Genomic DNA, 13,372 nt, shown 5'->3' with positions numbered 1-13,372 from the left:
ATTTGTCCACTGAATTCCGGGAAGTATCTTACACTCCCAACACAATCTGAGGGAACTAACCCAAACTGTATTTTTATGGGGGGGGGGCAGTTAAGGAATTCATCAATGCTTTGTATTATTAAAACTGTTGTGTTTGAGTATGATAGACATATTACAATAGGTGCTTTGCAAATGTAAGTGTCTGTCTGGATAACTGATTCAAGTACATTCAAGTTCATATTCAAGAGTGAATAATTTAAGAGAACTTCATGTCCAAATGATTGTAAGGGGGATTTAACATATCAGATTGAGAATCAATCAGGAAGATTTAATTTATGACAACTATGTAATAAATCAGACATATATTGATAAATAAAATATAAACACTCTTAAAATATTTGATTTTTGGGGTTGGAGAGATGGTTCCGAGGTTAAGAGCATTTGCTGCTCTTCAGAGGTCCTGTGTTCAATTCCCAGGAACCACATGGTGGCTCACAATCGTCTATCTTCTGGTATGCAAGCATACATGCAGGCACAACACTATATACATAATAAATAAATACACACATAATCCCAGCATCTCTGTAGACTGCGTATGATGGAGTACACATATAATCCCAGCATCTCTGCAGACTGGGTATGGTGGGATACACATGTAATCCCAGCATCTCTGCAGACTGGGTATGAAGTACACATATAATCCCAGCATCTCTGCAGACTGGGTATGGTGGGATACACATGTAATCCCAGCATCTCTGCAGACTGGGTATGAAGTACACATATAATCCCAGCATCTCTGCAGACTGGGTATGGTGGGATACACATGTAATCCCAGCATCTCTGCAGACTGGGTATGAAGTACACATATAATCCCAGCATCTCTGCAGACTGGGTATGAAGTACACATATAATCCCAGCATCTCTGCAGACTGGGTATGAAGTACATATATAATCCCAGCATCTCTGCAGACTGGGTATGGTGGGGTACACATTTAATCCCAGCATATCTGCAGACTGCATGTGATGGAGTACACATATAATCCCAGCATCTCTGCAGACTGGATATAGTAGGGTACACATTTAATCCCAGCGTGCAGGAGTCTGGGATAGGAAGATTGAAAGTTCAAGGCCCATCAAACTTTCTCAAAACAAACTAAAACAAAGGCCTCCATAAAATGTTTGCTGAGTCTATTTTGCTTATAAAAATAGAATTCATAAACAAAACTTAAAGGCCTAAGGAGGCACTGAGTTGTAAGAATTTTATTTTAATATACTAAATATTAGTAAAATTAAAACATTTTAGGGCTGGCAACATAGTTCAGTGGCTGATTCCTTGTCTGCCATATGCAAGGCCTTGATGTCAATCTTTAAAACTGCAAAACTTTATTCTTAATTAATTAACTTAATTAATTCAGTTTTTCCCCTAAGGAAATAGGTGAGGGTAACCAACACATAGACTGCTACGGTGAACTATTAAAAGGACACACTGCCAGGAACAGATCCTGAAGACTCAAACATACCCTTATTAGGGGGGATGGAAATAGCATTGAGTCTTCTAAAACATAGAAGAGAAACGGGTTTATTTTGGATCACAGTTCCAGATGGACAGAGTTCATTAGTAAGGGAGATATGACAAGAGTCAGGGAAGGCATGGCGACAGGAACAGAAAGTCCACAATCAGAAAACAGAGAAAGAGAATGGGAAGTCAGGCTAAACAGCTTTAAGGCCCACATTCAAGGATGTACTTCTTCCAGCAAGGTTTCACCTCCAAAGGGTTTGTAACCTCCCCCAAAGAGCAGCTGGGGACCAAATGTTCAAATACATTCACTTAGGAGGGACATCTTATTCAAATCCCCGCAGCTCTCATTTCATCCCCTAGAAAAAGAGCTGTGGTTGCATCTGGGTGTGATGAGCAGTGACCACTGAGCCACCCCTAGGGAGAGGACCAGACCTCACTGAGCTGCCCCTAGACCTGGACTTCTTGCATGGAAAACAATGTGTGTCTTTAGTGTCCATATGGATGAGTTGTGGTCTTCAGCCTGCAGACAACATAATCTTGCTGGCATAGGATGTCATTTAAACCCACTAGACAATGCTTCCTGAATATTTAGATGAGAGCAGAGCTGGGGATCCAAGCGCTTCTAGTTATATGTCTTTGGGAAACTTCATTGACCTGAAAGTTTGCATATCTTACAGAATCGCTGCAAGTCTGTGATATGGGAGTCCCCTCTGTGTGTTGCTTTTCTTGGTTAATGAATAAAAAACCTGCCCTGACCTGTTGATAGGGCAGAACATGGGTAGGTGGGGAAGATGCAACTGAATTCTGGGAGGAAAAAAGCAGAGTCAGAGAGACACCATGGATCTGCTGGAGACAGAAGCTGGGAATTTTACCCGGTAAACCACTGCCACGTGGGAATAACACAGATTAATAGAAATGGGTTAAATTAAGATGTAAGAATTAACCAGTGAGAAACTAGAGCTAATGGGCCAAGCAGCGATTTGATTAATACCGTTTCTGTGTGTTTATTCCGGGGCTAAACTAGCCAGGCAGCCAGGACAAACAAGCTGCCCCAGGCCCTTCTCCTACAAGTCTGATGTAGCACAGGGCTTTAGTAGCAGTTTCTTTAACTGAAAGATGATAATTTTAGTGTGCAGTCAATATCACTGTGATGAGGATGGAAGACAGGTCTACAGAGTATCTTGTAGCAGGGTTGTGTGCAGAGCTATTTTAATGATTGGTATTTCCAGAATATCACACTGGACTACAAAGACGTTAGGGGAACACAGCACAGCAGTTGGTCTAATGCTGGATGTCTCTCAGCTTCTGTACCTGCTGTCTACACTGAGAGGTCTGCCGTAGAGGCCGGGATCTCAGGCAGCTACTTACCATGCTGGTAGGCTCGAGCTATAAGAAGAATTTCTTTTAAAAACATGTTATCATGCTTAGACCTCTCCATAGAGCATTTGAGTTAGACTCTCTAAGGGTGGCTCCAGTTACAGGTCTGAAAACCTCTTATAACAGAGTCAACTGCCAGTTGGGTTTGAGAGTCAATGCACTAGACGTGGGTATAACATGAGGTGCTGGCTTGTTGTTGGGGGTTCTGTCCCACCTGGTACCCCACAACTGTTTAGCCCCAAAGAAAATCACACATAGCTCTCCATAAATTATAAGCTGATTGGCCCATTAGCTCTAGCCTCTCACTGGCTAACTCTCACGTCTTGATTAGTCCATTTTTCTGATCTATGTTAGCCATGTGGCTCAGTACCTTTTTTCAGTGGGGCAGATCACATCCTACTGCTTCGGTGATCTGGGCAGGAGAGGGAGGAATAAACTTCCTCCTTCCCAGAATTCTCCTGTTCTCATTACATCTTTTCTACTTCCTGTCTTGTTTTCCAGCCCACATTTCCTGCCTGGCCAATCAGCGTTTATTTGAAACATGACTGACAGAATACAGACAATTCTCCCATACCACGTGGGAGTGTTCACTTGCAGGCCCACTCACGACAGTGAGCAGGAAGATTTGAGTCGGAAGCCAATATAGTAAGACCCTGTGTCAAAAGAAAAATTAGTTTAGAATGACTGATCTAAGACTTGAAATATTTAAAAGGGCATATGAAGGGCTGGAGAGATTGCTCAGTCATTAGGACTACTTACTGCTCTTTTAGGGGGACTGGAATTCAGGTCCCAGTATCATGTCTAAAGGCTCACAACCACCTGTAACTCCAGTTCCAAGGGATCAGATGCCTTCTTCTGGCTTCTGCAGGCGTGTGTGCATGCATGTGCACGCATGTGTGTGCACACATACACTTTAAATAAATCTAAAGGGTATGTAGTAAGATAAAGGGGATATTAGTTTGGGACGGGAAGAGGCAGGAGTTAAGAGCTATATCATGGACAATAAAACACTATGCAGGAGGCCTTCTTTGTTCCTGATTTTAGTTAAAGAGACCACTCATGGCAACAGTTACATCAGCAACCACAACACTTAATCTTTGTGTGTTAGATGGGTGTATGATTCAGGAGCCTGGTGTTTTTATAAATGTGTTCATTTTAAAGCTGTCTTTAGAATCCTCATCAGGCTCTCTGTTCTTGCAACCCTCTGGTCAAGTCTGGCTAGCCGTGTAGTGATAATGACCATGGGACTAGTCACAGCTTTGTTTGAGTGGGGCTAGCGACCCTCAGTCTCAACAGTTCGGATTTCAACCGAGGTATCTAAGCAACGGACGTTCTCATTTCCTGCTCTTTCCCCACATCTTCTGTCTGCCTGGTAATCTGAGGAAGCCGCTGGACTCTTGAAGCTCTTGGCAGTCTTCTCGTCTGATGAATATTTTAGTACCTTCAGTAGCCCTTCAGAATTGGCAGTGTTCCCTCTGACGATCCATTCAGACACACGGGATAATTTGAAATAAAATTTCTGCCAGATTTTGCATTTGTAGAAGTAACTTTGATAGCACGGTACCAACAAATGGATCTTGTCAGCCACCAATGGGGTAAACACAGCTGTTTTCGTCCCTCACCAAAAGGCTGGGAAACTAAAATTATAGGGTAGCCTGTGGGCATAGTAGTTAAGCACTTACATTGACGTTTCTAAAGTCTAAATAAATTAATTTTGTTTTATTGGATTAAATAAAGTATACTGGTTAAAAAAAAAATCAAAGGTTTTAGAGGATTTTCTTAACTTCCAAGATAGTCCAAGAGGTGCCTGAAGCTATTTAACTAATTCATGTCAATCCCGTATTGAGTGGGTAAAAAAGAAAAATCCATTAAACTTTGTAACTCACAAGAGCTAAGCCATCGTCCGCTCCTTTCTTTTTCTTACTCCAGCTGTACAACTGAGCCTCTTCCAAATATAACTTGCAAAGTCTCCCCTGGTCCAAATACCATAAAGATAAATTTATGTAGTTAGAAATAGTCTCTAGACAGAAGTAAGTCCAGATGCTGGGTGCAAAACTTATATATAGAAAACATTCTTTTCAGCTTAATGGTTATCACATACTGAACTGTTTTCAAGTTTTGGTCTAAGCAAACAAATACCTTGCCCAAGGGCCTGGAAAGATGGTTCTGCAGTGACAGCAAGGGCTGCTCGTGCAGAGGACCTGAGTTCTGTCACCAGCACCAACATCAGGTGGTTCGGGTCAGTGTGACTGCAGCTCTAGATGGACCTGACACCCCCGGCCTCCTCGGGAGCACATAAACAGAGATCCAGTACCCCATCTCACACACACATGCTCATAACTAAAACCAAAATAAAATACTTAAAGGAAATATCCTACCGATAAAGTCTTAGCATAAATACATGGCGATTTTTACATTTTTATGTGCTTTTGATGTTTATCTAAGGTATGAGTCGTTCATTTGTTTATCCCACCAAATTTTGTTTGCTTTTTTTTTTTAGTTATTTTGATAAAACACCGTGACCAAAGCAACCTAAGGAAGAATGTAGGCCCATATTTCTGTATGGCACAAGAGCCATTAGCCTGGTCTGAGGTGGTCACGAACTCTGCAAACAAGCTGTCTCTGTTTATCAATAGCCAGGATGTGCTGCTCCTAGTTTCTTTTGTTATAAATGTAGATCTCCTGAGAAGAGGTGTTGGCTGAAGCTGGTCAGGATGTTTGGAGCTTATTTCTTGGTAATTTGGAGGAAGCCTTATAGAGATGCTAATTCATGGCCTACCTGACTGCTAGCATACAGGTAGATGTGGACGTGACTTGAGCCCATTCACCTGGTTGCCTAGGAGACAGCCTAATGTGTTTTTCCCGCTCAATTGATGTGATGATATATAAGGTGTTTGGAGACTAAACGAGAGATCTTTGGAGAGAGATCTTGCCCTTCCGTGATGACCGTGTAAGCTGCGTCGTTTTATTCCTCGTGACTCCATTCCAGTCCAGTTAGGGAATCTGTGTTGGACCCACATGGCCTCCAACAAAGAGTTTGATTTATTTTGGCTTACAGTTCTAGAGGGCTAGAAGTCTCTAAAAGTGGGGCCAGCATAGCGGCAGCAGCTGGGAGATCGCCTCTCAACCACACCCAGGAAGCAGAGAACAAGCAGGGAGTCATGCTCAAACCCTGCCCTGTCTCGAAAAACCCAAAATACAAAAACAAAAAAAAAAACCTGTCCTGAGGAATGACTTTGTCTATTAAGGCTTCACATCTTATAGATTCCGTAACTGCCCCCAAACACCGCCACTGTCTAGAGACTCTGCATTCAGGTACACCTGCCTGTAGCTGACAATTCTCTAAACCACCACACTCAGGAGCTATAAGACATAATCCCAACTCAGGTTGCCACACATTTTGCTGAGTAAGACAAGCATGCAAATAAATAAAATTATTGTATAGAAAGGCTATTTAAAAACAACTATAGTCACCGGGGAAAGGTTGGTTGGTGTTAAAAGAGTCAGTAGGGTCTTCATAGAGGAATTTCTGTTTAACCAGCCTGAAGGGGTAAGTCCTACTTCTTGGGAAGAATCATGTACATCTACAGTTTATACTCTAATGTCTTCCAAATCTCCATCTTGCAGCCTAGACTTATCCTCTGGGCTTTAAAATGGCATGTGAAAATGTTCACTGAAGAGCTACACCTCACTTCAAAATCCCAAACAAAACTTATGTCTGCATCTGTGATGGTGAATTTTGATTGTTGACTGTGGCAGTTTGAATGTAATTGGCCCCTACGATCTCATAGGGAGTGGCACTACTAGGAGATGTGGCTTTGTTGGAGTGGATAGGGCCTTGGAGGAAGTGTGTCACTGTGGGGGCGGGCTTTGAGGTTTCCTGTGCTCAGGATATCACCCAGTGTCTCAGTCGACTTCCTGTTGCCTGCAAGATATAGGACTCTTAGCTATTCCTCCAGTACCACATCTGCCTGCCCGCTGCCATGTTCCCCACCATGATTATAATGGACTAAACTTCTGACACACTTCCTCCAACAAGGTCACACCCACTCCAACAAAGCCACGCTCCTAATAGTGCCACCACCTACGAGAGTATGGGGGCCAACTACATTCAAACTACCATACTGGTTGTATGGATTAATAAGTATCTAGGAAGTCAGTAGAGCATGCTGTTGGGTGTGTCTGTGAGGTTGGATCATGAGGGCTGCAGTCTAACCGATGGGTGAATCCCTTGATTGATTCATCTTTCTATGGTGTTATTGGGAGGCAGAGAAATGTAGGCGGAGCCTGGCTGAGAAAGACAGGTCACTGGTGTCCATCCTTAATATATATATATATATCTGGTCCTATCTGATTCCTGCATTCTCTTTTTTTGTTTCCTGGTTGTCATGGTAGCAGCTGCTGTGCTCTGCCATATCTTCTGGCCATAGGGAATGGAACCTTCCAAAACTGAGGCCAAAAAAATTTTTGCTCCTCTCAATTGTCTCTCTGAGGTATTTGGTCACAGGGATGACCACTGGCTGGTATACCACCCATCCAAAGCCTTTGCCTCCCATATGTTGTATCTCAGGGATTCTATCACCATTCTTCCTCGCACTAAGCTCAACACTGTGGGTTATCTACACACACACACATATACACACACTATATATATATGTGTGTATATATATACACACATATATATACACATATCATATACACATTATGTGCATTTCTATTATATTATAATCTATATATTATATAAACACATATATGATACATGTATATTTTAAACATATGTATATATTTAAAACTCTTTGAAGCTTCGTGGCATTGAAATGTATTTTATTTCTCATGATTCAGTGGGTGACTTGGGCCCAGGCGACTGCTTCTTGTTGGCTTTTCTTAGACAACTAAATGAGAGACTTGGCTGAGCTGATACTCGTCTCTAGACTCAGTCGGACTAGGTGGCTCAGGGCTGGCAAATGTTCTGGGGGCTCAGCTGGGTGGCTTCGACTTCTTACGAAACTTCCCAAGAGTCTTAACGGACCAGCCTTGGGATTCTTTGTGACTGGGTGTGCTTCACTGGGGTCTGAGTAAGCCTGCTCTGCCATTTCAGTGACAGACATGTGACAGATACTTAAACAAGATGCAGTAGGGAATGCTTGTGTTGGCTCTCAAGGATTCAGGGGTGTCAGCCCATCCAGGTGAGGAGGGTAGGACAGAGCAGTGCAGTTCACAATATGGTAATGAGGAAAAAGAAACAAGGGAACACAGCAAGGGGCCAGAGCACCAGGGAGCTGAGGGAAATGTCCCTCAAGGGGTTAATGCACTCACTATGTGAGAAGCTGGAGGTGTGCATAACTGAATTCACACATATTTCTTTAAACATATTAAATTTATTTATCTCATTATCTTAGGTTTATTTATTTTGTGTGTGTATGAGTGTTTTGCTTGAGGATATAAGTGCACACCACAAGCATGCCTGCTGCCTCCTAGATGTTTCTTAATTTAACCAACTTGACAAGACGAGCCACCACGGGAACGAGCTTCAGAGACAAATGTCCCCGTCCTGACCTCTCCTCTCCTGCATTTACTTTCTGGTCGTCTCTCAGGTTCACCCACCATTCAGGTCCTGGCCACGCTGCTTGTCTGGCTGCTCCTTCATCATCACCACCTCCCAGTGCTTCCTTGACTGCTGGCTTTCTCCTTCACACTTCGTCCACAAAGCGGATGAGTATTTGGTTTGGTTTTGACTTTTTGACTGTGTATTTCTGGCTATCCTGGAACTCGCTCTGTTGACCAGCCTGGACTGAAACTCACAGAGATCCGCCTGCCTCTGCCTCTTGTGTGCTGGGATTAAAGTTGTGCACCACCACTGCCTGCTAAGTCTTTTTTTTTCTTTTTTTAGAAAATGTTTTTCATATTAAGAAAAGCAGTTAAGGGCTACTGAGATGGTTCATGGGTTAAGTACTTTGACCCATGTCTGACAACCTAAGTTCAGGTCCTGGGACCCACAGGCGAAAGCAAAGACTGACTCCTGCAAGCCTCTCTCTGACCTTCATACCAGTCATTCTGGGGTACTCCTCAACATGAATGCGCATGTGTGTGTGTGCACATACACACACACACACACACACACACACACACACACAGAGCAAATAAATAAAAAAACAAATATAACGCAATAAAATGTTCAAGAAGAAATGCATTGTACATAGGGCACACCAACTATAAATGTATAATAATAGAAGCTGCCCATGACCATAAAAAATAAAATCCCATCAACACCTAATACCTCCTTACTATAGCCTATCCCCAAAATACCTCTGGCCCACACCAGAAATAGCTGTTTTCTTGACCTTTATGGAAACCACTTCTAAGGTTTGCTTCACTCTGATTTTACCTAACTGTTCATCCTTAAAAATATAGTTTATTCTTGTCCTAAATTTTTATATAAATAAAATTATACAATAGCTATTCTTTTGTGTCCAATTCTTCATATTCTGCATACAAAAACACAATGAAAGATAGTCTAAGAGTCAAATATGAGTGTCCGTGGTCCAGGAAGGCACATTTGTGTTGCCTCAGTTCCCATAGTCCAATGTGGTAGTGGTTACCGGAGAGGTTTGTTTCTTTGGTTGGTTTTGTTGTTGTTGTTGTTTTGTTGGGGAGGGATGTGATGTGGGAGTGTCATATATCAATCTGTTGAATTCATTGGTTAAGCAATAAAGAAACTGCTTGGCTCTGATAGGTTAAAACATAGGTGGGAGGAGTAAACAGAACAGAATGCTGGGAGGAAGAGGAAGTGAGCTCAGAGACACCATGCTCCCCTCTCCCGGGTAGATGTGATAGCTCTGCTCTCTGAGGCACACGCGATAAAGCTCTGACCCAGGATAGACGTAGGCTAGAATCTCCCCGGTAAGCGCACCTTGGGGTGCTACACACATGATTAGAAATGGGCTAGTCCAGATGCGAGAATTAGCCCGTAAGAGGCTAGAGCTAGTGGGCCAAACAGTGTTTAAAAGAATACAATTTGTGTGTTGTTATTTCGGGGCATAAGTTAGCCAGGCAGCTGGGGTGCTGGGGACGCAGCCCTGCTGCTCCTGCTATTACAACAGGGATGGGACAGGGTTTCACTATATAGCTCTGGCTGTCCTGAAACTCACTGTGTAAACCAGACTACCCTTGAACTCATAGAGAACTCATAGAGAGCTGTCTGCTACCACCTCTTGAATGCTGGTTTAAAGGTGTGTCCCACCACACCCAGCGGTTACCTGAGATTTTTGTTAGTTGGAGAGCGAAGAGACTCATAAATCAAGGCATTTATCAAACACACTGGCAGGAACCTTGGATGGGCAGCTACAGCAAAGCAGAATGAAGGGAGATAAGTGCTGTAGGAATTCCTACTGCCAGTAGCCTTTAAGTTACCCACCCATATGGGCGTGGCCTCTTATAGTATTTATGCCAAAGTAAACCGCACCTGCGGCCTCTTTTTCCAGCTGTGGGATTGGGTAGCTGTTCTCCATTCCAGCAGAGGATTGTGACTTGTGAGTCTACCCCTGAATAAATAGCCCTCTATTATTCTCAATATAATGTGTGGGTTTTAGCTGTTCCCTGATGGCATTCTTTTTTTTTTAAATATTTTGTTTATTTATTTATTTATTTATTTATTTATTTATTTATTTATTTATTTAGTATATAATAGTCTGTCTGCGTATATGTCTGCAGCCCAGAAGAGGGCACCAGACCTCATTACAGATGGTTGTGAGCCACCATGTGGTTGCCGGGAATTGAACTCAGGACCTTTGGAAGAGCAGGCAATGCTCTTAACCACTGAGCCATCTCTCCAGCTCCTCCCTGATGGCATTCTTAGCGGTTGCATCTCTGAGTCGGAGGCCAGCTTGGTCTACATCAAAAGCTTTGAGTCAGCTGAGGCTACATCATGGGACTCTGTCTCAAAAATATCATAAATTACCTTTTAAAGATTTTTGATAGTTACAGGGATGTTAGGTCAGACGTGGGAAAGCAATGCAAGGGACTAAAAGTAGCCCAAGGTGATTTAGCTCTGGTCTGCAACATTTCAGAGCTCCATAATTTTGAGGTCCCTCATCTGACCCTGTGGCCTGTTTAACACATGCTTTTCCTTCGCCTTTCTGTTTTCAGTATCCATTGTTAAATTCCACCCCCTGACGTCTTGTTGAAGATCCTAACTTTTCTATTCACGAGCGATACTGACCAGAAGGCTCTTTGTTGTTGTTTGTTTGTTTGAAACAAGGTCTTGATAAATATCCCAGGCTGGCCTTCGACTTTTTTAAGAATGATTTACTTTTTACTTATGTATTTATCTGTATGAATGTATACCATTTTTACACGGGTGCCCACGAAGTCTCAAAGAGGGCGCCAGACTTCTCATTTCTGCTCAACAGTGAAGGGAGTTCAGGGCAGCACAGAGTCTCCTCTGAGACCCTTGGGTAGGAGTGTCTCACTGGTGCCCCAGTATGACCTCTGCTGACAACAGAGGGGGACAGTGTTGGTGCAGGAGAGCCCTGACTCCCCAGTGGAGATTCTCTGACAACAACCAACTCGGGTATTTGGAGTTCTTGCAACAGTTGGAGACAGCTAAGCTCTGCCTCTGGTTGTGCAGATAAGAGTGATGTTTGGCCCCTTCCCTGGAGCCCTTGTCTAGAGAGAGCAGGCTTTGTTGTTTTATCTGTGTCTTTTGGAATTTCTGGGTTGCTAGCTTCTTCAGAGTATGAACCGGAGGAGGCAAAGGCGAGCCTAGGGGAGTCACTGTCTTGTTCCTTGGATATCAACGTCCCTTGTCTGTCGGCTTTTTTTCTCTACATTTCAGAGTTTGGCCTGTGTCTTATGTATTGTACTCAGGGATTAGCACTGTAGTTAATAAGAGGGATAGAGAAAAGTACATTTTCGTTTTATGAAGCAAATATTCTGTCCCATGTTTTAGCATGTAAAATAATTTGTTATTTTTCAACTTTTCAATAGAACAAAAGAAAAATACATGGGGGTTGGAGAAGTGGCTCATCAGTTAAAGCACTGGCTGTTCTTCCAGAGGACCCAGGTTCAATTTCTACCATGTCATCTGTTACTCAAGTTCCAGAGGGCCCAATTCCATCCTCTGGCCTCCTTGGCACAAGTTACACGGAAACACACATGGTAAAAACACCCACATACATAAAAGAAAAATGCATGTTCAGGGAAAGTTGTCCTTGGAATTTTGAATTTTATCTTTTTCTTGGTTAACAATAAACGGTAGAAAATTGCTACTGGGCCCACCTGGAAGCTGCTGCGTGTGTTCTAACAAGTGTAAGGCTAATCTAAGCTACAATATTCAATAGTTATATAAAGTAAATGCACGTCCACCCTACCCTATGTTATGCAAAGGGTAGTGAAGGGGGGAGTGTCTCAAAAAAAAAAAAAAGGTTTTATTTTGCTTGAGATAGTTTCCCTGTGTAGCCTAGACTGACCTGGAACTACCAATTCACCTGATTTTGGCCTTCCAAATATTGGGATCACAGGCCCGCTCCACAATGCTCTGATGGCAAATGAATTTTTGATTTTTTTTTTTTCAACATCCAAAGCCTTTTAATAACAGTAAGATCCAGGGTTAGTTTTTGTAGCCGCGGCTGGCCCTTCTGCCTCTGGCACGTTCAAACTTCCGGCCCTTGGAGCGGACATAGGGTTTGGTATGGCTGTGTGGGGTTCCTGGGGCCTTGCCAAAATGCCGGTACACCTCTCGGCCCTTCCGAGGTCCAGACAGGAGGACAGTGCCACGGCCCTTGGGAGACTCCAAGGCCAGCTGGTCAAAGGTGAGGATCTTACCCCCAGCCTTGAGGATGCGACTTCGGGCCCGGCTGCTCACCCGCAGTGCACACACCTTCAGTTTGGGCACATCGAGAATCCTCACGTCATCTGTGACCGTCCCCACAACCACAGCCGTCTTGTTTTCTCGACCGGGAAGCTTCATCTTTCGGATCATCCGGGACAGGGACAGAGGTGGCCGGTTGGTGCGACTCATGAATAACCTTTTCAGCACAACCTGATTGAAGGTGGAGTTGGTTCGCCTGGCCAGAAACCTGTACAGCTTGACCAGCAGCCGCAGGTAGATGTCCTGGCTCTTGGGCTCCTTGCGCCGAACCTTTCGGTCCTTGTTGTGGCGGATGTCAACACCCATGATGGCGCCTCCTGCACGGCCTGGTCCGGAAGCTGAATTTTTGATATTTTAAACATACGGTAGAATTATAACTCTGCAGTTATAATGCGTACAGTGAGCAGCACCTGGATTACAGGTGCGTGTGCACTGGGTACTTTCTGTCAGTGTGACACGAACGCAGGTCATCTGTGAAGAGAACCTCAGCTGAGGAAATGCCTCCGTCATTTGCCCGCGGGCACGTCTGTGGGTCATTTTGTTGCTGAGCGATTGATGCGGGAGGGACCAGAACACTGTGATCTGTGCCACCTTTGGGCGGCTGGTCCTGGGTTGTATGAGAAAGCAGG

At 43.6% G+C, this 13,372-nt stretch overlaps 1 protein-coding gene across 1 annotated transcript; it reads right to left on the bottom strand.

The window, feature by feature from the left end:
* Window positions 1-12,432: 12,432 nt before the first annotated feature.
* On the bottom strand, window positions 12,433-13,080 carry LOC121458993 (60S ribosomal protein L18). The gene has a single exon (XM_041668454.1). The coding sequence runs from the start codon at window positions 13,047-13,049 to the stop codon at window positions 12,483-12,485; it is 567 nt and encodes a 188-aa protein (XP_041524388.1). The 5' UTR covers window positions 13,050-13,080; the 3' UTR covers window positions 12,433-12,482.
* Window positions 13,081-13,372: the final 292 nt, after the last annotated feature.

Source organism: Microtus oregoni, unplaced genomic scaffold (genome assembly GCF_018167655.1).
Source record: "Microtus oregoni isolate MIOR12 unplaced genomic scaffold, Mior012 000018F_ref0000195, whole genome shotgun sequence".
Lineage (NCBI taxonomy): Eukaryota > Metazoa > Chordata > Mammalia > Rodentia > Cricetidae > Microtus > Microtus oregoni.
This window is presented reverse-complemented; position numbering and strand designations above follow the sequence as displayed.

Coding starts and splice junctions, on each gene's coding strand:
- LOC121458993 (XM_041668454.1), bottom strand. CDS start 13,049: ATGGGTGTTGACATCCGCCACAACAAGGACCGAAAGGTTCGGCGCAAG.